The 24,741-nt window shown below is 41.9% G+C and overlaps 1 protein-coding gene across 2 annotated transcripts in view; it reads right to left on the minus strand.

The window, feature by feature from the left end:
- EPG5 (ectopic P-granules 5 autophagy tethering factor) overlaps positions 1 to 24,741 on the minus strand; it is a 126,841-nt gene that overhangs the window by 61,801 nt on the left and 40,299 nt on the right. For both annotated transcript variants that reach the window (XM_082641540.1, XM_082641539.1), the window contains exons 14-24: positions 24,189 to 24,353; positions 22,012 to 22,131; positions 21,084 to 21,343; positions 17,652 to 17,792; positions 10,449 to 10,593; positions 10,022 to 10,219; positions 9,287 to 9,397; positions 7,981 to 8,103; positions 6,842 to 7,008; positions 5,800 to 6,021; positions 3,867 to 3,990 (exon numbers count right to left, since the gene is read on the minus strand). In XM_082641540.1, the coding sequence (XP_082497666.1) occupies positions 3,867 to 3,990; positions 5,800 to 6,021; positions 6,842 to 7,008; positions 7,981 to 8,103; positions 9,287 to 9,397; positions 10,022 to 10,219; positions 10,449 to 10,593; positions 17,652 to 17,792; positions 21,084 to 21,343; positions 22,012 to 22,131; positions 24,189 to 24,353 (1,776 nt within the window). The remainder of the gene's footprint in view (positions 1 to 3,866; positions 3,991 to 5,799; positions 6,022 to 6,841; positions 7,009 to 7,980; positions 8,104 to 9,286; positions 9,398 to 10,021; positions 10,220 to 10,448; positions 10,594 to 17,651; positions 17,793 to 21,083; positions 21,344 to 22,011; positions 22,132 to 24,188; positions 24,354 to 24,741) is intronic.

Raw genomic sequence — 24,741 nt, forward strand, 5'->3', positions numbered from 1 at the left:
CCTAATCTAAAAATCCTATTGATTCTACTAATTCTTCTTCAATACATATATATTTTTTATGATAAGAACAGGCTAATTTTATTTTATTTTTTTAAACATCTTTATTGGAGTATAATTGCTTTACAATGGTGTGTTAGTTTCTGCTCCATAACAAAGTGAAACAGCTATACACATACACACGTTCCCATTATCTCTTCCCTCTTGCTTCTCCCTCACTCCCACCCTCCCTATCCCACCCTTCTAGGTGGTCACAAACCACGGAGCTGATCTCCCTGTGCTATGAAGCTGCTTCCCACTAGCTATCTATTTTACGTTCGGTAGTGTATATATGTCCATGCCACTCTCTCACTTTGTCACAGCTTACCCTTCCCCCTCCCCATATCCTCAAGCCCATTCTCTAGTAGGTCTGTGTCTTTATTCCTTCCTGTCTTACCCCTAGGTTCTTCATGACCTTTTTTTTTTAGATTCCATATATATGTGTTAGCATACAGTATTTGTTTTTCTCTTTCGGACTTACTTCACTCTGTATGACAGACTCTAGGTCCATCCACCTCACTACAAATATCTCAATTTCATTTCTTTTAATGGCTGAGTAATATTCCGTTGTATATATATGCCACTTCTTCTTTATCCATTCATCCAATTATGGACACTTAGGTTGCTTCCATGTCCTGGCTATTGTAACTAGAGCTGCAATGAACATTTTGGTACATTACTCTTTTTGAATTATGGGGTTTTCTCAGGGTATATGCCCAGTAGTGGGATTGCTGGGTCGTATGGTAGTTCTATTTTTAGTTTTTTAAGGAACCTCCATACTGTTCTCCATAGTGGCTGTATCAATTTACATTCCCACCAACAGTGCAAGAGGGTTCCCTTTTCTCCACACCCTCTCCAGCATTTATTGTTCATAGATTTTATGATGATGGCCATTCTGACCAGTGTGAGATGATATCTCAATGTAGTTTTGATTTGCATTTCTCTAATGATTAATGATGTTGAGCATTCTTTCATGTGTTTGTTGGCAATCTGTATATCTTCTTTGGAGAAATGTCTATTTAGGTCTTCTGCCCATTTTTGGATTGGGTTGTTTGTTTCTTGGATATTCAGCTGCATGAGCTGCCTGTAAATCTTGGAGATGAATCCTTTTTGTCAGTTGCTTCATTTGCAAATATTTTCTCCCATTCTGAGGGTTGTCTTTTCGTCTTGTTATGGTTTCCCTTGCTCTGCAAAAGCTTTTAAGTTTCCTTAGGTCCCATTTGCTTATTTTTGTTTTTATTTCCATTTCTCTAGGAGGGGGGTCAAAAAGGATCTTGCTGTGATTTATGTCATGGAGTGTTCTGCCTATGTTTTCCTCTAAGAGTTTGATAGTGTCTGGCCTTACATTTAGGTCTTTAATCCATTTTGAGTTTATTTTTGTGTATGGTGTTAGGCAGTGTTCTAATTTCATACTTTTACATGTACCTGTCCAATTTTCCCAGCACCACTTATTGAAGAGGCTGTCTTTTCTCCACTGTATATTCTTGTCTCCTTTATCAAAGATAAGGTGACCATATGTGCGTGGGTTTATCTCTGGGCTTCCTATCCTGTTCCATTAATCTATATTTCTGTTTTTGTGCCAGTAACATATGCAAATCAATCAACGTGATACACCATATTAACAAATTGAAGGAGAAAAACCATATGATCATCTCAATAGATGCAGAGAAAGCTTTCGACAAAATTCAATACCCATTTATGATAAAAACCCTGCAGAAAGTAGGCATAGAGGGAACTTTCCTCAACATAATAAAGGCCATATATGACAAACCCACAGCCAACATCGTCCTCAATGGTGAAAAACTGAAACCATTTCCACTAAGATCAGGAACAAGACAAGGTTGCCCACTCTCACCACTATTATTCAACATAGTTTTGGAAGTTTTAGCCACAGCAATCAGAGAAGAAAAAGAAATAAAAGGAATCCAAATTGGAAAAGAAGTAGTAAAGCTGTCACTGTTTGCAGATGACATGATACTATACATAGAGAATCCTAAAGATGCTACCAGAAAACTACTAGAGCTAATCAATGAATTTGGTAAAGTTGCAGGATACAAAATTAATGCACAGAAATCTCCGGCATTCCTATACACTAATGATGAAAAATCTGAAAGTGAAATTAAAAAACACTCCCATTTACCACTGCAACAAAAAGAATAAAATATCTAGGAATAAACCTACCTAAGGAGACAAAAGACCTGTATGCAGAAAATTATAAGACACTGATGAAAGAAATTAAAGATGATACAAATAGATGGAGAGATATACAATGTTCTTGGATTGGAAGAATCAACATTGTGAAAATGACTCTACTACCCAAAGCAATCTACAGATTCAATGCAATCCCTATCAAACTACCACTGGCATTTTTCACAGAACTAGAACAAAAAATTTCACAATTTGTATGGAAACACAGAAGACCCCGAATAGCCAAAGCAATCTTGAGAACGAAAAATGGAGCTGGAGGAATCAGGCTCCCTGACTTCAGACTATACTACAAAGCTACAGTAATCAAGACAGTATGGTACTGGCACAAAAACAGAAATATAGATCAATGGAACAGGATAGAAAGTTCAATATATTTTTAATTCATCCATTTATTTAACTACTCCTGCTATTTCAATAGCTCTTCAAACAAAGACTTTGGAAAAAGACATCCTGCTGGTAACATCCTCTCTGCCACCGCATCACCATATCTTCCTATCAACCTGAGAACTCCCATTTGTCCTGTAGGGCTCAGTTCAAAGGTCACACTCCAGTCTCAGTCTGAATCAGGTGCCATTTGTGCATGTTTCCACAGCACCCTGGGCATTCCACCCCCACAGTCTTCATCACTGGATGCAATAATTATTTAGTCCCCCATTTGACAGTAAGCACTTTAAAGGCAGACTGCATCAAGTTTCTTTTCACCTTTGTTATTAGATGCCTGATACCTTAAAGGCATTCAATAGATACTCACAGAAAGAAGGGAAGGAAAGAAGAAAGAAGAAAAGAGAGGAAGGAAAGACAAAGAACACAGAAGAAAGTGAGAGACACCTACTAGAGATGAAATAGTATATACAGTGTGGAAGCAACTAGGTTTAAAGACCCAAATTGAAGTCTCTCAAGTCTTAGAGGATCTTAAATCCCATCCAATGTTGGGGGTCAATGCCCAGTAGAGTTCAGCCCCTAGAAAAAAGAAACTGCAACAGGAGAGATATGCCTATGCCTAGACACACACACACACACACTCACACAAATGATAGCTACAGAAGCTTAGAGAAAACTCAGAAGTTTTGGCCTAAGAAAGACCACAGACATCTTTGCTTGGGTACCAGGGAGAGAACAAATTAGGATATGTGAAGACTAGAATTGAGTATCTCCAAAAGGGCAACCAAAACTGTGATAGCTACAAGTAAGTCATCTCCAAAGGCAAACAAAGGTGAACTCCCTAGCTCCAGGGTACTAACTTTCTATACAACGTATAAATCTTAACAATCTTAACAAATTCTTACATAGTTTTATGGGAGTAGAGATGACTGCTTAAAAGTGTTCAGCTGCTGACAATTTAAAACAAGGAAGAATACAGTCAGAGAAAGGCTGTGTTTACGAGGCTGTAGAAGGTTCCAGAATGAGCTTCAAGCCTTCAGGTGAGGCCATAGTGGGGTCAGAGATTCAAAAGGAAACACTCCTACAAAAAAATCACTTATATATTGACAAAACCACAAAAAACAATGACCATCCCAGTGACCCGATTTCTGTATCAACAAGTGGTTTTACCATTAGGTTATAAAAGTGACCAATTCAAATTACAGTTAGATATGCTAAGAGAGACACTGCCATAGTGTTACCTGCTGATTCTGCATCACTTTTGCTAGCCTGTGAATATCATAATGCTTTGGCAGAGAAGGGATATACGTATCTCCTTTTTGAAAATTCTCATCTTCTAGCCATAATATATATACATTGAAGATCCTAAAAGAAAAAAACATAATTACATAAAATACAAAAAGATGTGCAGGCAAATGAAGTTTCTTACACCTCTAGGAGCACTGGCACTAAAAGATAAAAGTTCAGAAGCACATAACACAGAAAATATTTCCAACCACCACACTCCCAGGAAGGGCCAGCAAGGGAGAAAGGTCACAAATCATTTAAATACGATGCAATAATTGCTAAAACAAAAGGTGTGAAGAAAGGGCTCTGTGAACTCTATTACTAAAGAGGGTTAAATACAGTACACAGAAAAAAATAACTGGAGAAGGTGACTTTAACACAGACCAAGGATCTGAATTTTATGCTTTTCTTTCCTGGACAATCAGTCACAGTGAGGCTTGGTGCTTGGAAAAGTTTATATAACATTCAAATAAACACCTTTTCTGTCTTTCAGAGAAAACATTAAAAGCCATTTTAAACTTATGCATTGGAAGAACCTGCCAGCTTTAGGCTCAATGACAATCCCCTGCCTCAAGGAATCACAAATAGAACCCATAGCATGTATGCACCCTGTTCCCATGAAGAAGGAACAGAAGAAAGCTAAAAACAGGAAAAACAAATTCTCTATTTTCCAGTAAAAACTTTTTTAAAAATTTAATGATGCTTCCTTTGTTTTTATTTTGTTTTGTTTTTACAAGGAAGACAGTCCATTTAGCTCAGATCACTGGTATTTTAAGCAGTTGTTTGCAGCAACAGGTACCAGAGTAGTCTACAGCACACAAATTACAAAGTACCAGGTGGGGACCAGGAGGTGTGGCTGGGCTTTACTCAATAAAGTGGAAAAATACCACCTTTACCCTGGCAGCAGTCTATGTAGGAAGAGACCCTGGGACAGAGCTTTGAGGCTTTTAAACAGGAGAGGCTGGGACGGAGCTCTCTTCCAGCTTGACTCGGTTATACGTCTACTTCACAACATGCCAAAGGAGGGCAACAGGGAACATCAAAGGCTTTCTTAGCTGATCTAAATGTTCAGAGATAAAGCCTTCCCAATGGTTAAGCCCGGATAAAAATACATTTTCCTTCTCACAAGGAAGAGAAAGGGAGAAATCATTCTGGAGGCTGAGAGAAGTCCTAAGGCTTTGAGGTCAATCAAGCCTGAAGCCTGAGTGCTGAATTGAAATACTGGGTTTCCTCACTGAGACATTTGTATTCACTTTGTATTCAGAGTTCATTATTAAGAGCCGTTTTTATTAAGTCTTATTTATAAGACTAATATTTCGTTTACATCAAGCTTACAAATGAAAGGTGAAAGAACAGTGTGAAGGGAACACACACTTACCTCAGAGTTCTTAACCTTTTAGGGGATGCAAATATTAAGCCTATTTTTAGAAGCAGTTTTGGAAGATTATGAATCCACCGCACCCCAGGTGGATCCCACAATCCCCTACAGGGCCTATGAATCTCACTTAAAGAACCCTGCCTGGGTCATTTATTTCTTTTAGAGAACTATCGTAGCAGGCTTTACTAGTTGTTAACCTGCTATTATCACTTCTTTTGGTTTGTTTCTGTTATTAAATAAAGAAATAGAAGAGGTCACCAGCCCTCCAGTTTAAGAGCTTTCACTCAGACTCCAGGCACTTCACAGAGGTACATCCAAATTGCTGATTCACTCTCGTAAGAAACACAAAAGAGAAACATTACAAGATGCAAACCTATAGTCAAAACCACCTTCCATATTCAATCTAACAGGTTAAGAGAATAACATCTTGCAGCTGTAACACGAATCAAAGAGCCGGCACAAGTACCTGTGCTGCAAACAACATAAATGGCTAAATAGCCATGCCTCACCTCACGAGCTCCGTGTGCAGTTCTGGTGAAGTCAGGTAAGCAGGGGTGCCAGCCTGGGTCGCTGGCAGCCCTTCACTGCCCTCTGCTGGAACTCGGAGGGCCTTGCTCACAGCGTGGTGGAAGTCAGCCACCTCAGTCAGGCGCCTCTTCATTTCTTTTAGCAAATTGATATGAGCAGGGCTTTGAAAAAACCTTCTTCCAATACAACCATCTACGGGTAGCCTTAAAAAATGCAAGCACAGATCACAACAGGATCAACACAAGATGCTCTTTCTATGTGACACAAAATTACAGTCTGTTAAGTCAGTTTATTAAATTAATACATACTATCTCTACCTCAATGGTTATAATGAGGCTCCAACAAGATGGCACATATAAAAGCAGTTTTTAAAAGAACGAAATGCTATGCAAATTCAAGACACTGTCACCACTTAGAGGTACAGAAGAGATTAAAGATAGTCCCTTTTCTTAAAGAACTTGCAATCTGGTAGAAAACAGAAGTGATGAAGAATCAACATCCATATGTTTCAAAGGGGTGAGTTAAGGGAGTGCAGGTGAACTAGAAACAGAGCTGGAGCCAGACAGCGATGGTCAGTGACAGTGAGTAGCCACAGCCAGCCAGAGTCCCTTCACATCCAGTGGAAACGCTGGCCTCCCCCCAGGCACTGACTGGCCTTTGTCCACAGATGCACTACCCATCACCAGTCCCGTCGAACAAGCTCCACCATGGCCACATAAGCAGCCTCAGCTTGGGACAGTCTCTCCCTTTGCAGCTCCAGAAGCTCTCTGCTTAACCTTGCAGGGTCCCAGGGTGTTGTCTTCACCAAACTGGGTATGGGGGGGTGGTAAAGAGAGAGCGGCCACAAGATACCCTGAACTCAGAAAAGGTCTAGGCTGATAGACGTGAAACAGGAATGGAGGGAGGCTCCTAGCCAGAGAATGACTCTAACTCCCATGCCACATTGTGAGAACACAGAGCTGCAGAGCAATGCAAAGGCGGGAACTGATTCACAGAAACTTACTACTACTCTGGGTACCATACCCATATTGAGGTCCTGGGCGGTGAAGATACAGGAGGAAGAACTTCTGCCAAATGAGTGGCAGAAGAGGATGGTCAGAAGGCGTGACGAGAGCCTGGTGGGCCCAACGATAAATCAGCAGCCTCTGGAGGGACGGGACGATGGGGAGTTTCAGCTGAGCCTGGGCTTTCTACAAAAGAGGCGGGCTTTGAGCAACCATGTAATGACCACAATTGCAAACAGTCACTTCCTAAGTGATTCAAATGAAATGCTGAACATGGTGTTTTCGATTCAATAAGAAAAAAGAAAAGTCATATAAACCTTACTTCTCCAACCCACTTAGTAGCAAGACATGTAGGGCAGCTTTTTTTCAAGAATTTCACAGACCCCAGAATTGGACTTGGTCTTAAGCATCACCTAGTCTAATCTCATTTCCATGCCTTTCCATTCCTTCGCATGTAAAACACTATAGGGCAAGAATAATATAAAAGCCAAAGTAAATTTTATCAACCTCTTGAAAATAGAGACTTTTTTTTTTTTTTGGCCATGCCGCATGACATGTGGGATCTCAGTTCCCCGACCAGGGGTCAGACCTGCGCCCCCTGCATTGGAAGTGCAGAATCTTAACCACTGAACCACCAGGGAAGTCCCGAAAATTTAGATTTTAAATGGACGTTCAAGAATGATAAATCCCTTGACAGTCTCTGAAATCCTAAAGCAAAGTCTACACTATAGGACCTGAAAATAGAAGGTCTTTAATTCTAAAGCCTCATTCCAGTCTTTCTCACACTTTAGTTAGCCTAAGGATCAGCTAGGGAGTTTTTCAAAATAAATTACTGGTCCCACTCCAGACTCAGAATCCCAGACGTTGGGGTCCAGGAATCCCATTTTTAACAAGCTCTCTAGGGGATTCTGATGCTTTAAAACAAAGGCAATCCCCTTTATACATGCAATGAACACGGTTGTGACTCTCAGTGTTAAAAGAACCTTGGGAAGGAGGTATACACTTCAACTACACCATGTTAAGCATTAGTTTGGTTATTGTGCTTTCTAAACATTCACAACAAAAGAAAACACAGAAGTCCAAAAGCTACAGGTGAACCCATCAGCATCAAAGTGTGAACCACCTTCTACCACTCAAATGCAGAACTGCTATTTGCACCTTCAGAGCTTGGTCAGGGGTAAATGCAGAGTTTATAACCAATTCCCCTTCAACAACTCTTCGGAGCTGGGAGTCTTCTTCAAAGATGGATTCCATGTTCAGGACTGTCCATGCAAACCAGACCTACAATAACACCAGGTAAAGACGAGGGGAATGAGCTAACTCAGACAGACAAAATACATCCTCATATTCCACAAATACACGTTACAGTTCCTAAAATTAACACATAGTTTTTATACCTATTTCTACTCCTATCACAGATATAAATTTACATGAAATAGGCCATTGAAAACTGTTAAATTACTTTAGAAAGGCTACTTTAGTAAAAGAAGATGTTTGTTTGTTCAACTTTAGTGGGCAGGTTCCGTATGCACGAGGGACAGGAAAGAGGGCCAGACGTGAGCTCTGCCCTTAAGAAGTTTGCATTCACCAGAGGAGACAAGACTAACATAAGTAACCAAAATGTAATGTGAGAAGTGTGAGTACTGAATCAGGGATCAAGTGCTGTGGGAAACCAGAGGAGGTAGGATGGGATCAGAGAAGGTAAATATACCAGAGAAGACTCTAGGCAGAGACTGGAGGGGAAGGCACGCCTGGTAAGAGAATCAGCTAGGAGATGTATGCAGATAACAGCAGGGAGTGTGTTTCAGCTAGATCACAAGAGGTATGAGGAAGAGCAGGAGGTAAGCGTGTGATACGAAGTTGAAGGATGTTACTACTGATTTAAGTGATAAAACAGAGACATAATGGGACACACAAAGTCTTGAGAGGTGGTGATAACGATGAAAATAATGCTGCGAATTAATGATAATGATGATAACTAAAACAGCCAACACCTAGTGAACACTGTTCTAAGTGCTTTACATGTAGGTGCAATCATTATTCCCATTTGACTGTTGAGGAAACTGAGGACAAAGAGTTTAGCCAGCTGCCCAAGGCACAGCGCTAGCAAATGGCAGAAGCAAGGCTGAACCCCGGGTGGCCTGGCTCCAGTGTCCACTCTTAAACACTCTGCCCTGAAGCTGCGCAGGCTCTGCAGTAGGGCAGTTGGAGTCTGATCATGAGCTGTCTGACCCTGAGCCAGCCACTTGACTCCATAAAATCTCAGTTAACACCCCTGTGAGACAGGACTAGCAACAGCACCACCTCAGCAGAGGGCTGCTGTGAGGATTAAGTGAAAAAGTATTCTTATGCATAGTAAGTGTTAACAGATGTTACTTATTTTAGACTATTAGTAATGTAGGTAAGGATGATGACAATATTAAAGTTCAGAAAGATAGCAAATGGTCCACAGTGGGTTTCCTACCTGAGTGGATGTCGCCAAGCCCTCCACAAAGGAAGGAGTGACATTGCCTGCCACGATCCAGCTCACCAAAGAAGAGAGCAGACTCCGGTCACAGTGGTAGCCCAAAGCATTCTACACCAGGGGAGCATGTGGAGCAGAGAGTGGAGGCTTTAAAAAACACAATCGATGAGCTTTTCAAGAATATCAGCAATTACCTTACTACGATGGAAGATTCTGGTAAGACACAGATTTCAATAATTAGTCCACCAGCAGTTACAATCCCAGGCTGCGCATTATAGCCAAATGTAATGAGCAGCGCTCCTCATGGGGTGTCCTTCCCTTGGCTTTATGAGGATCTGCACTTAGCAGACTACGGTTACTGGATAAGACACTGTTAAGGCAGAGCTTTAAAAAAGGCAGTGGCGGGCTTCCCTGGTGGCGCAGTGGTTGAGAGTCCGCCTGCTGATGCAGGGGACACGGGTTCATGCCCCGGTCCGGGAAGATCCCACATGCGCAGAGCGGCTGAGCCCGTGAGCCATGGCCGCTGAGCCTGCACATCCGGAGCCTGTGCTCCACAACAGGAGAGGCCACAACAGTGAGAGGCCCGCGTACCGCAAAAAAAAAAACATTAAAAAAATAAATAAATAAAAAGGCAGTGGCCACAGAGCAGTACTGGGAAGGGTGCATGTGGGGGAACCTCCTTAGAAGACTACTATCTAGCTGATGACTGAAAGATAAATTCTCTAACAGGTTTACCTTATGTTGCTGGTAGAGCAATTTCTGCACACAGTCTTCCTGCATCAGCTGAAAAGCTGTTTTACACAAATGGTCCATGAGGAAGAGGATGGGTTGTTCTCGGTACCAAAGATGTTGGCTTATAAGAGCCTGAACCCAGAACTCCAATACGGCAACCGGGCCCACTTCATTGAGCTGAGTGCTTACAGAGATGTGGGCCTGCGGAGAAAGGGCTCAAGTGACGTGAGAGGTAATAACCAGCCTCCCATTTTTAAAACACTAATAAAATAATACCTACCTCCACTACAAAACCCAGATCTGTTGACCTTCTTGGTCAAAAGCACTGTGCCAAGTGCTTTGAAATGACCAACACATAGACATGTTAGCACAGGGATGTTTGACTGGGAAGGCGGGCAAGGGTGTACTTAGGGGCGTACAGGGTCCTGACCTGGATCATGCTGTTGAGAAGCTTCACGTTGTCCCCATAGCTGGCTCCTGTCAGGTGCTGTGCCACCTTGTGGGTGACCTGCTGCGTGACACCCTGAGGGACACCAATGTCCAAGTGTAGGAAGAGGAGGAGGTGTGACAGAAACCTGCCGAGCACATAGGACAACGCACTTTACCTTCCAATCGGAAGTCAACAGAATTTCCAGTGGCTAATTACTTATGAGAAACAAAAAATACTGACGTGTCCCATTTTTAAACCAAAGCTCTATTTAGGCATTCTGATAAATCTTCAGGAATTTCAGAAGAATAAAGTTTTCCAGTTTGACATGGCTTAAATCTACCCATGTAGTGAACAGACCTAAGACACATAAACCCGTGCAAGTTAAAGAGCATTAGAGGGAAAACACCCAAAGCGCTGCTCTATCCCCTCCCAACCCCCACTAACGAGAGTAGAGATGTCTACAGAATCACTCTGCAATCTTTCATGGGGTGTCAACTCCACACAAAGTGGCATATGGAACACTGCGGGGGGGGGGGGCGGGCACGGATACCACCACATTTAAGTCACGGACGTGCCCTCGGTTCCCTGGGTGCACCAGGCTCCGTCCTCTCTCAGGGCCTTTGCCTCTGCTGGGTTTTCTGCCTGAAACACTTCCCCACATCTAACCTGGCAAATTCCTACTCATCCTTCCCATCTCATCTGCAATGTCCCTTCCTCAGAGACTTCCTGACCCCTCCCCGCCACCTAAAATACGTCTAACCCATTAACCTCCCTCATAGCACCATTGCTTTCCTTCGTGGCACTTAAAATTGGTAACTGCAGCCTGAGGACGTGACCACTTCCTATGTGTCTGAGGGCAATGCCCAACCCGCCTGGCTCCCCATCGTACAGACGGTGGCAGCACAGAGGTTACTGCTGAGTGAGGGTGCTTCCCATTTCACAGGAGATACAACACACGCCAAACTCCACCCCAGTAGAAAGGGAAAGCTATGAGAGGAGAGGCGCAGTGAAGCCCTGTAAGAGTTCAGAGGACAGAGCTAGCGCAGGCATTAGGGGGCAAAGGGAGAGATACAGAGGAGGAAACATCTGAAATGGAGCCTAGAAAGATTTACCTTTACTCAAAATGTAACAACTCCGGGGCGGGGGTGGGGGGGATGGGAACAGGCCATTCAATCTAATTTTAAAATCTCTCAAAATCGCAAAAATCTAAAGACAATTTATTAAAACTGTTCCAGGCAGGCATCAAATTGCCTGTGTATCACTTAAGCCTTACGCTCATCCTGTATGAGAAATGGCATTATCTCATCATACAAATACAGAAACAGAGGCTCTGAAAAGTGAAGGAACTCACCTGTGTTCACACTAGGAGAGCGATGGAGTGAGGACACAACTCAAGCCTGACCACCCTGGAAGCCATGTGCCAACCAGAACACAAGTGGTCCCAGACTTGCTCAGGACTAGAGTGCTAATTTTTCCGAAAAAGGTCCCTAGGCCCTAACCCATTCCTACTGAAGCAGATTCTCCGGGGGAGGAGCTGGGAACCCATATTTAATAGGCTCCCTCCCGTGATTCTCATCCCCAGGCAAGTCTGCGACACACTGTTTGAAATGACACACAATGGGAAAACCGTAATGCCCCCCTCATGCCTTTGGACGTACTACCTGTCTCCCCTGACATACAGGCCTCCTCCACATCAGGCCTCACCTCCCCCTTCCTCGCTCTTCAAAAGGCTCCAGCCAGATGACCTCCTCCCAGCTCCCTGGACAGGTATTTTTCTTCCCACCTCTGTGCCTTCACTCAGCTCCTCCCCAGCCTGGTCCTCTCCAGAGCCTCCTCTCACCCCCTACAGATACTGAAAAAGCCCTGTCTTGCCATGTCCCCTCCACTGGCCCAACACCTACCTGCACTCCGAAGCTCAATTAGAAACACACCTCTTGGGACTTCGCTGGTGGTGCAGTGGCTAAAAATCCACCTACCAATTGCAGGGGACACGGGTTCAAGCCCTGGGCCAGGAAGATCCCACATGCCGTGGAGCAACTAAGCCCATGAGCCATAACTACTGAAGGCCACAAGCCACATCCACTGAAGCCCACGTGTCTAGAGCCTGTGCACCGCAACGAGAAGCCACCACAATGAGAAGCCCACACACTGCAACAAAGAGTTGCCCCCGCTTGCCACAACTAGAGAAAGCCCACGCGCAGCAACGAAGACCCAACACAGCCAAATAAATAAATTCATTAAAAAAAAAAGAAGAAACCCACAGTCATATTTGTGGGTCATCTCTTGCTTCTGTTCACTGAGCATCCGCTGTCTCCCTTCTGCTAACACATCCTCTCATTAGGGGAACTGTCCTTCCTCCACGCTATAGAATTGTGGGAGAGAGGGTCTCTCAATACAGAATCCCTATACATCTTCCTCTCAGGACTGGTCAATCCCACTGGTCAAGGCGACAGGCTCAGGGAGAGCACATGAGTAAGTCACACCAATCGGAATCATTATAAGGAACAAGGATAAAGAAAAACATTTGCCTTTCCCATGGGAAACTAGCATGATGCCTGGTTCTCTCTGTAGCATGTACTTTCATTCCCCTGGGAAAAGTACAACTGCAAGAGAAGGCTTGAAAGAGAGAGAAGCAGGGCCAAGGGACCTGGGAGGGTAGATAAACAGAAAGGGAAACACTAACCCAGGGCCTCTCAGCTTTGCAACTACTGCCATGTTGGGACGGCTGATTCCTGGGAGAGGCTCTCCTGTGCACTGTGGGATGTTCAGTACTATCCCTGACCTCTGTGCACTAGATTTAAGTAGCAGGCCCCCTCAATCCCCTTACAACACCCTCTCCCAACCACCTGCCCTACCTGTCCCACCCCACCAGGTTGTGACAACCAAAATGATCTCTAGACATTACCAAATGTCCCCTGAGGGTCAAAACCCCTCTAGTTGAGGACCACCACTTTAGAATGACCTGTTGTTATCAGGAGCCTTTTTCCCCAATCACATGAGCCAATACATTCCCTTCCTGGTAAAACAAGTGTGCAATGAATTTTCATCATGTGTAATTAAGAATCTTGATTCGTATCCATCCTTAATTCCTTGCCTCCCCCAGCAGCTATTCCTTTTACCCTAATTCCATATACTTTTACCATATACAGTTGACCCTTGAACCCACAGGGTTAGTGGTACTGACCCCCCATGTAGGTGAAAATTCATGTATAACTTTTGACTCCCCCCAAAACTTTACTAATAGCCTACTGTTGACCAGAAGCTTTACCAATAATATAAACTGTCGATTAACACATATTTCGTATGTTATATGTATGATATACTATATTCTTACCATAAAGTGAGCTAGAGAAAAGAAAATATTACGAAAATCATAAGGAAAATACATTTACAGTATCGTACTGTATCTATTGATACTGTAAGTTTACATCATCTGTTTACAAGATGAATCACCTGTCAGTACCTACATCAATATTGTCTTATATGTTATAAAACATGTAGATGTTATACATGCTAACACTACACATCAAAAATGAAAAGACAATGTGAAAAAGAAATGCATATTTATTTACAGGTAGAACAAGTCCTGCATTGATAATGAAGAAGCAGCAATATGATTGCTTTATGGTAGCCTGGTATAATCAATACGATTGTTTCACAATCATCTAGCCTATATACTAATGAATGGATCGTTATAAAAATTTTGTGGCATAGAGTATGACAGTCATATTCATAATACAGTATTAGAAACACTGTGACATTTTTTTAAAAAACACTTATCTGTGATGACAGCCTGATATAGTTTCTCGATTATGAGAGAGGCATACTGTGCAGCAGTATAATTCTTTGAAAGCAAAGCTATAAAACAGTAAGGAAAACACAGTATTCATTTTATATTAAATATCTCTCACCTTATGCCTATGTAAGGATAGGCTATCCACTTCAATACCAGTCTGGCACAGCATGTGATACATGATGAATACTTAGGTGATGATGATGATGATGACACAAAAGCATCTCACACAGTCCTTGCCATACGGTTGTCAGATTTTCGCACAAAGACACACATATACACAACAGGTAAGTTTATCAACTGTACAGCATGCTGATCATTTATTATGCATCAAGTGGAAGTGCATCATCATAAAGGTCTTCATCCTCATTAGCGTCACGCTGAGTAGGCTGAGGGGGAAGAGGAGAGGTTGGTCTCGCTGTCTCAGGGTGGCAGAGGTGGGAGGGAAGGAGAGGGAGGCACACCTAGTGTAACTTTATAGAAGTACATCGAAATTGCGGACTTTGCTTTTTCATTTCTCCAAAGATGTTTCTATACAGTATCAATTCTTCCCCCGTTTGCTTTAGTTTCAGTGCTTGTATCACAGAAGCGTCCATGTCATAAAAGAAATCAATATCAGTCTTGAATAATCAGAGCCTTCTGGCAGATTGTCTAACGTTAATGTTTTCTGGCACTGCTTCTTCTACATCTTCTTCCTCATCATCTGGCACCGGTTCAGAAGCACTCCCGTCAATCAAGTCATCTTCTGTTAACTCCTCTGGTGTGGTGACTATTAGTTCTTGAATTTCTCTAAGATCCAAATCTTGAAACCCTTCCCCCACTCCCAGTCCCAACTTCTTGGCCATATCTACCATCCCTTTCATGATTTCCTTGATTGGCTTTGTCATAAATCATGAACTCATGCACATCTGGACACAGTTTTCCCCAGCAGGAATTTGTTTTGGGCTTGATGGCTTTCATGGTTTTCTATAACAACAATGGCATCTTCAATGGTATATTCCTTCCAGACTTTCAGGATGTTCTATCAGGGTTCTATTCCATAGTGTTGACAATCCTTTCCATGGAGTACCATGTACAATGAGCCTTAAAGGTCCTTATGACCCCCTGACCTAGAAACTGAATTAGAGACATTGTCTGTGGGGGCAAAGGGACTGCTATGACACCTGCGGTGTTGAACTCGTGGGGTCTGTGTGGCCAGGGGTACTGTCCGATACCAAAAGAACTTTAAAAGGCAGTCCTGTACTGGCAAGGCACTTCTTGACTTCAAGGACAAACCATTGATGGAAACAATCAAAAAAAAAGGGTTCTCGCTGTCAGGCCTTGTACAACCAAGAGACTGGCAGCTGGTGTTTATCTTTTCCCTTCAAGGCTGGGGGGTTAACAGCTTTACAGATAAGGGCAGTCCTAATCGTAAACCCGACTACATTTACACTAAACAGTATAGTTAGCCTGTCCCTTCCTGCCTTCAATCCTGGTGCTTGCTTCTCTTCCTTGTTAATACATGTCCTTTGTGGCATTTTTTTTCCCCCAGAATAGGGCACTATCATCTGCGTTAAAAACCTGTTCCAGGGCTTCCCTGGTGGCGCAGTGGTTGGGGGTCCGCCTGCCGATGCGGGGGACACGAGTTCGTGCCCCGGTCCGGGAGGATCCCACATGCCGCGGAGCGGCTGGGCCCGTGGGCCATGGCTGCTGAGCCTGCGTGTCCCGAGCCTGTGCTCCGTGGCGGGAGAGGCCACAACAGTGAGAGGCCCGCGTACCGCAAAAAAAAAAAAAAAAACCTGTTCCGGCAGATATCCTTTCTCCTCGGTGATTTCTGTAATGGCATCTGGACACTCGTCTGCTGCCTCTTGGTCGACAGAAGCTGCTTCTCCTGTCATCTTGACATTTTTTAAGCCAAATTTCTTTCTAAAATTATCAAACCATCCTGTGCTGGCATTAAATTCTTCAGCTTTAGATCTTTCTCCTTCCTTTTGCTTTATCATATAATGACTTTGATTTTTCTCTAATCGTATTAGGGTCTATAGGTATGCCTTTCTTATAGCCATGCTGCACTCACACAAAAGCTACATTTTCAATATGAGATAAAAAGGTATTTCACAAAAAGTACAACATTTCAGAGCCTGCTGGTACAGCTGCAGTGACAGCTTCATGAATTTCCTTTTCTTTTTTTTACAATGGTTCCTACTCTGGATTCACTTATCTTGAAATGACAGGAAGTACAGCTGCAAACTTCAATCTATGGTACATATCATGCAATTCAACTTGTTCTTGTAATGTCATGACTTTTCTCTGCTTCTTGGAAGCACTTCCAGAATCATTAGAGGCACTTCATATGGGTCCCATGGTGTTATTTAAGGCACTAAACACAATGAAAATGAGGCGAGAACTGCAAGAGGTCACTTTTTACTGTGATGCACAATTTACTGGAGAAACAAACTGCTCAGTCGGAGAAGATTAGCGTCACAAAGCGTGTTAGGCGGATACTCAACACTTGAGCTCACCTTCATAGCAACAGGAGGTGGCTACAAAATTATTACAGTAGTACAGTATGCAGTTGTAATTTAATACTGCACCTTTACGTCTGTTTATATTTCTCTCAACCATGAATGGCATCATGTATGGTCTGTGTTTGTGTGTGTAAGTTTTGATAAATTTTAACTTTTTATAATAGATTTGTGTATACTTTATGGTAGTAGATGATAGAACAGACTAGTATCTACATTTATTTTATACATTCATGACATACTTTTTTCTTAATTTTTTTCAATAGTTATAGGCTATATTAGTTCATCTGTGAGTTTTTTCAAATTGTCACAAATCTCCAAAAAAATTTCCAGTGTATTTATTAAAAAATATCCTCGTATAAGTGGACCTTCACAGTTCAAACCCGTGTGGTTCAAGGGTCAACTGTAATGCAGATGCAATCTATACACCCTAGCGTGGCCTTGCCAATATTTTGCTTCATAACTTTGTGATTACCTTAGAAGTCTTATTTTCTCCACAAGATTATCAGTGTCTCATGTGCTGAGCACCTCCCTGTGTATCTTCTGTTTATAATACTGCCCCACGCACACTGCAACTAAAAGCAACGTGTTTCGCTACTGCTACAACAGCAAAGCCATTTGCTGCTCAAGGTCAGAAGCACTATTCCCAGTTTCATGGAAACCACCACCCTTTTCAATACTAAAAAGCTATAAGCAATCCAAAATTAAACAACAAAGGGAAGTATCTTTCATGACAATAAAACTAGAATCATTATTAGAGTCACTGTTCATCACTCTGCATTCTAAAATAGGCAGGAAGTTTTCTGCCTCATAAAAAATACACTATTGAAATATCATTCCCTATATTATACTTGAGAAACCAGAGAACATAGTCATTTTGTACTCGCTGGGCTGCTCTCCACTTACTGCTCATTCTTTAGAAGGTAGTACTGGCAAGGGTAGAATAAAGGCAGAATCTTATCCAGGACATGGACCACTGTTTTCAAATGCCTCGACTGGACCAGAATTCCCAAGAGTGGGATGCCTTCTGCACAGAACTTCTCAATGCTATGGAAAAAAAAAAAGGCAATGAGCATACGAGGTAGTCAGTTCATAAACTGATGTTCTTCCAATGCACCATCATCCTACACACTACCCAGATTATCTCAGGTCTCCAACACATTTATGCATACCCAAACTTCACACAGAAATGCTAGAATCAGAACTCTAGAAGTACAAAGGAACTTAAAATTTCATCTGTATTATCATCTTATACGAAAGAAAGGTGAAATATCATGGCCCAATTCACACAGTTTCCTGGTATAGGGTCAAATTGAGGACCCAGGTTTGCAAATTTCTAGTCCAGAGCCCTGGCCACTTTGCTTCTCAAATGGTGCTTCTTCTAAGAGTCACGGGGCTCTCATTGTCTACATAGTCCCACAAGGTATTATAGCAAAGATTCAAAAATGAGCTCAATCTGTCTGTATAATCTGGCAGAATTTTTCTGAAATCAATGTGGCCTAGAAATTTACTTATTTTTTTGACTCTTCAGAGAATCTATCCTTAAGAAATAATCTCAAATATGGAAGAAAATATGACAGATGTTCCATGTAAAAATGTACTTTTCAGAATTATTCGTAATTGTAAACTCAGAGGCATAAATGACTTAATGTAAATTCTGGAAAAATCCATTCAATGGGAATATTACGGAATCATCTTAAAAGTATGCATATGATGGCCAAGGGCAATATGGAAAAATATTTCTGCTAAAATGGTACTAGGAAAAAACAAAACTTTATACTTCTAACTATAACTACTAGTAAAGAAGAGTTATACTGTACAGACAGGGAAAAAACAGGGATAATGTCACACTAAAATGCTCATTGTGTTGGAGTGGTAAAAAAGAGTGGTTTTTTCCTCCATTTTCCTAATTCTATAGTTTGGTTACACTGCTTTAATTCTGGGGGAAAAAAATCTTTTCAAAAAATAAAAGTAGGGCTTCCCTGGTGGCGCAGTGGTTGAGAGTCCACCTGCCGATGCAGGGGACACGGGTTCATGCCCCGGTCCAGGAAGATCCCACATGCCGCGGAGCAGCTGGGCCCGTGAGCCATGGCCGCTGAGCCTGTGCGTCCGGAGCCTGTGCTCCGCAACGGGAGAGGCCACAGCAGTGAGAGGCCCGCGTACCGCAAAAAAAATAAATAAATAAATAAATAAATAAATAAATAATAAATAAAAGTAATAATGCAAAGATTACGCCCTAAGGGAAACATTTACAATATTAGAAGTAAAAAACAAAGGATATATAAAATTATGCATATAGTACAGCTGTAAAAAAGATCCAAGGAAAACATATTGAATAAAAATAAACAGAAAAATAAGCAATGTTTTGTTATGATGAGAAAGATTCTGGGTGTTTTTTTTTGACTATTGTTCTCTGTATTATCTATTGACTTTATATTCATGTACAACTTATGTCCTTCACACTCTGCCCCCAATCCTAAGCCCATTCATAAAATTGTTTTAAGTTAGTTCTAGAATCATCCCAGATGACCACAGTGGAGTTCAGCCCCAAAAAGAAACACTCTCACCCTCACGCCCACTCAGGATTCAGGAATCAGCACTAAACCAGTATTTATTTTAGAGAGGACTCACAGCAGTATTAGTGAATAAAGAGCTACATACAGTTCCAGAATAAATATAATTACAGAAATCATGAAACGATTAAGTTCAGAGTACTACACTCAAAGAATCCACATACCACACACTGTTCTAGCATGTTAAATGTCTTATAACTCACTTAAGCCTCATAAAGTAAGTCTAATACTATTATTATTCCCATTTCATAGATGAGGGACCTGAGGTACAGGAAACTGTGAATGACACTAGAGCTACTAGAAATGATGTAAAGAGTGCCTTCCAGGGCTTCCTTGGTGGCGCAGTGGTTGAGAGTCCGCCTGCCGATGCAGGGGACACGGGTTCATGCCCCAGTCCGGGAGGATCCCACATGCCACGGAGAAGCTGGGCCCGTGAGCCATGGCTGCTGAGCCTGCGTGTCCGGAGCCTGTGCTCCACAAAGGAGAGGCCACAACAGTGAGAGGCCCGCGTACCGCAAAAAATAAATAAATAAATAAAAATAAGACTCCTCTCCAAAGCTTAGCTTCTCCACGAGGGTATCCTGCTCTAGTGATCTCTCCTTACTTTAAATTTTTTCTGCCCATACTCTTGAGAGGTTCTCAATCTAGGCTGTACATTAGAATCACCTGGAGAACTGGCCCCTAGATCAGTTAGATCAGGATTCTCACTCTCTTCCCCGTATTGGTATTTTTAGAATCACTGCAAAAGTGATTCTAAATGGTGGTCAGGATTAAGAACCAGAGCTCTATTCATATCATCCAGCCCATGATTATATTCTTCAGTACTGCCAATTGTTTTATGTCTCCCGTGTCCACTAAGCTGTCAACAACCTGAGGACAGCTATCTAACAATTCCATACCTCTCCTACTTCACAGCACAGGCTGAACACTAATAGCTCATAGGACAACTGGCATCCCACTGAAAACATACTGAATGTGGAAGAAGATGTTGAAATCAGGTTGCTAAAAAGGTGTTACAGTGAATCTAAAACACAAGAATCAGAAAGTATCGGCCAAAGATGTTTTAGAAAACTGGATAGGCTAAATAAAATTAATACATTGTAGGAAAATGATCCTTAATGAAAAGGATTTTTAACCAACTGAGAATTCATGCATTCAGTTACTTACTGCACCAGATTCAGTCTTCATCACTAAGGATAAAATACCACAAGACAAATATGGTTCCTGAGTCCTAACCTCATAGAATGTCTCTGATAAAATTAAACAGACAACTACATTATAGTGTGATAAATGCTACAGTGGAAGAAACAGACACAGCTATGGGCTCATACAAGAGAGGCACGTGACCTGATAAGGCATTTCATCCCCTTGGGTAGGTTTAGGGTTAGCTTCCTTTATACCTGGGAAGGCTGGGTTGGGCTGCCATCACTTTAAACAAAATTCAGTACAGGTGACCAGTTATTTTTATTTGATCACTATTCTGAGGAAGAGACTCTGTCTACTGTTGACATAAAAATTCCACGCTGGATGATAGGTATAACTCTCTTGATAATGCAACAAGGTGATTTTCTGTTACAAATCCATGTTATATGAATTTACGCAGCACTTCCCCGTGATGAGCTATTAATCGAGGCTTATTATTTGGCCCTGATTACCCCTAGACAGATTTGATGGAGGCCTCAGACCTTGGGATGTGAAAGATGAGATTCCAGAATCACTGACTACAAGGTTCAGCAACCCTAGAAGTTCAACACAAACACTGTACCTGTGGCCCACGGCTGTCATAGCTAAGGCCAGATAACAGCCAATGGGCATGCCCGCCTTAACAGCCTTCAAGAGAGGATGAAACGTGGGTGACTCTGTCACTTCAGGCACAGTGCTGGAGTACGGAACAGCTGCACAATTCTGCTGTATTCCATAATCATTTTTGTGCAGTTTTAACCTCAAGATCAAGTTCCAGGCCCATTGGTTAAATGAGGTCTCAGGTGTCTCTCCATATCGAACAATACTGGCCAAATATGAAACCTAAAACAATTATTTATTTTAAACCACATTAGTCACATACACATTAAATCAGTAAGCTCACCCGCCCATCTCTTTTTGTGAGCAACAATGCCGTCAAAAGAAAGGACATAATGCTTACTGGTACTCAGTGTTTACAGCGCTAAATTAAAGCAGTTTCTCACTCACAACTGACCACTTCTGATTATTTGCTAGTCACTTTGTGAACCTGATCTGGGTCAGCTCAAGCAAGAGTAATAATATGAAAGTTGGTATGCAACAAATTGTGTGCTGGTAAAAAAATTTAACAACCAGTTGGAGCATGGAGGCTGGTTTATAAGGGTTTGCCCACTTTGGTAGCATAAAAACTCCCACCATGGTCAACTTCAAGCCACCAGCAGGTTAGCAACCAGACCTGCAAAGTTCCTAAAAATGTAACAATCAGTTCTCCAAGCTGGTATGAGCCAGCACCAGCACACCGCTGTAGCTCAACTCAAATTCCTTAATACTAAAATGGTCACATGGAGGCTACTTCTTAAAGAACAATCTTTCTCCAACCATAGAACTCAATTTCAATATCTTAAATTGCCAGAAATGTTCTTAGGGAACCTAAGGGTAAATATTGTAACTTTATCCACCCAGGTCATTTATAATAAAGGTTTACGTCCTCAATACGTTAAAGAAGGAAATACCTGCTTCATACTTTCAGAAAGAAACCCAGCATACGGCTTCTGTGCAAGGTACTTCTGGTACGCCTCAAGAATCATTAAAGCTACTTCAGTATGGACTGCTTGATCCAGATGAAGAGTCCCCTTTTAAAGAGAAAAATCATCACAAACATGTCATCTTGATTTTTTTTGGTTATACCTTTGAACTAAAAGATTAGTCAGGATAGTAAAAAAGAACCTTGGATGCAGAAGTTTAATTTTCCAAAGCTCACACCCGCTAACAGTGAAATTATAAAATGACAATAGGAAAAAGAATGGAAATCTTTAAAGAACCACTACACTGCACCAGTTAGGTGTGAGCCCGAGTCATCCCCAATCCCAGTCACAAAAGGTATCTTTGAATGCAACTCCCAACCCCCACCCTAAAATCTCCATAACTACTTTGGGTTACAAGTTTAAGGACATTGTTAAGAACCAGGAAGATGTTGAATTATTATTAACTAAACAGAAAGATACTTAATAATTTAAGTCTACATTCCCTTTTCTTGTTCTGTCATCAGTGAAAATATAAAAAATACTCAACAGCACAGGTAAAATACTCCTTCAGGAGCTTGAAGTTGCCTGCCAAATTTCCCACCCAATCTTCCTTTACAGCCTGAAGAAATACATTCCCTAAGCCTCCCAGAGAAGAGCACTTTCCGTACACTAACAAAAGAACAAGGAGAGGGCTTCCCTGGTGGTACAGTGGTTAAGAATACGCCTGACAATACAGGGGACATGGGTTCGAGCCCTGGTCCAGGAAGATCCCACAAGCCACGGAGCAACTAAGCCCGTGCGCCACAACTACTGAGCCTGCACTCTAGAGCCCGTGTGCCACAACTACTGAGCCCGTGTGCCACAACTACTGAAGCCTGCACACCTAGAGCCCGTGCTCCGCAACAAGAGAAGCCACTGCAATGAGAAGCCTGCGCACAGCAACGAAGAGTAGTCCCCGCTCGCCACAACTAGAGAAAGCCCGTGTGCAGCAACGAAGACCAAAGGCAGCCCAAAATAAATAAATAAAATAAATTTATTTATTTATTTAAAAAAAGAGTTGCTACTTGAAATGAACAAGGAGACACTCGAGGAGACTGTGCATGCAGCTCTCTGGAAGAGGGGGGCTGGGGCTTCTGTTCACAAGTCAGAGAAGGCGAAGGTGGAGAAGAGCCCCCTGCAGCTCTCACCCACCAGCACTTGAGTGAGAAAAGACCCAGATGAGCCCATGAGCAGACCAGGTGGTCAGGGACACCCTGGAGGAAAAGCTCCCTGGTTTCAGTTTCCTCATCTGTACAACAGGGGTCATGTTCACGCCAAGCATACAAGACGGCTGAGAGGACTAGATGACTCGCTCAGAACAAAAGCTGGCAGATAGTTAGAGAGGGCTGAATTCTCTTCCATTTTCCCTTTAAAATGTTTAAATATTTTGATCAAGAAGCTAACTAATAAGGCCTAGGGTAAAAAGGCAGAAAGATCTTAACAGTTAAAATGCCTTGATATTGCATCTTTGGAGACATATGATAGGTAGCAAACTCTTAATAACAATAAACTATTATGAACAAAAACTACCACCACTAAGACCTTAACATGTGCCTAGAACTGTCCTCAATGTTTTACATGTCCTAGCTTGCTGAAACCTTACAACAGCCCTCTGAGGTAAGCCTGTTAATGTGAATGCTTACAGATGAGCAACTGAGGCCCAGAGAGTTCAGGAAGCTTGTTCAGGGTCACACAGCCAGGAGGTGGCAGAGCTGGGATCAGAACCCAAGCAGGCTGGCTCAGAGCTCAGGCTCTTAACCAGTGCACAGTGTTTCGGAAGACAAGTCTGGCAATGACACACAATACAAAATGTACAAGGAAAAAGGACCAGAGTTAAGAGTGGCAATTAGGAGGAACTGCGGTAAATATCCAGAAATAAAACAACAGAAACAAATGATCCAAGGAAAAACGGAAGAATTTTCAGTGTGGAGCAATTTATCTGCACTTAGAGGATGCTCACTCTGCAAAATAGAACTAATTAGAGAAGATCCTAAACTCTGACGCAGCTAGAAGAATTTGCAGACCTCGCAAATGATACTCAAAAATGTTAATGTCTTGAGAAAATGTTTCTTTGAAACTGATGTGTGTGGACCCTCCAGTCTCTAGGGAATGGTTTTAATACATACCTGCTCACCAAATCCCCAATTTAGTCCTTCTAGAATAACACAGGCCAATTTATTCTTCACCGTTGTCAGGTTATAATTCAATAACCAATCCCGAATCACAGCTATCTCGGAGGCAGAAGGTCGCCAAAGATACAAAGGTAGTTCTTTAAACAAGTATAAAGAAACCTTATTTAAAAGAGAATGATAATAATTAAAATCAAGACTTAAGGACAATCCTGTATTACTACAATACTATGTTATTAAAGTGCTTACAAAATTTTTCTCCAAAAGGAAGTGGGGTTTTGTTTTTTAGACAGTGAAATGAACAACCAAATCAAATGAATATTAAAACTAACGATACACCAAAAGCACATTTTGCAATACTTTGTAAAGGTCAAGCTTTTTTTTGTATGTAAACTGGTACACTTCCATTAAAAAAATCACCATAGTAAGATCCAAATTTAAAGTCATGATAAATCAGTGGAAAGTCATTCATTTTACAAAAAGACTTAGCACTTTAAATAATTATTTCTTCTACATCATTTAAAAAATTATTTCTATTAGCTTCAAAGCA

Source organism: Mesoplodon mirus (assembly GCF_964341445.2).
Source record: "Mesoplodon mirus genome assembly, chromosome: 13".
Classification (NCBI taxonomy): domain Eukaryota; kingdom Metazoa; phylum Chordata; class Mammalia; order Artiodactyla; family Ziphiidae; genus Mesoplodon; species Mesoplodon mirus.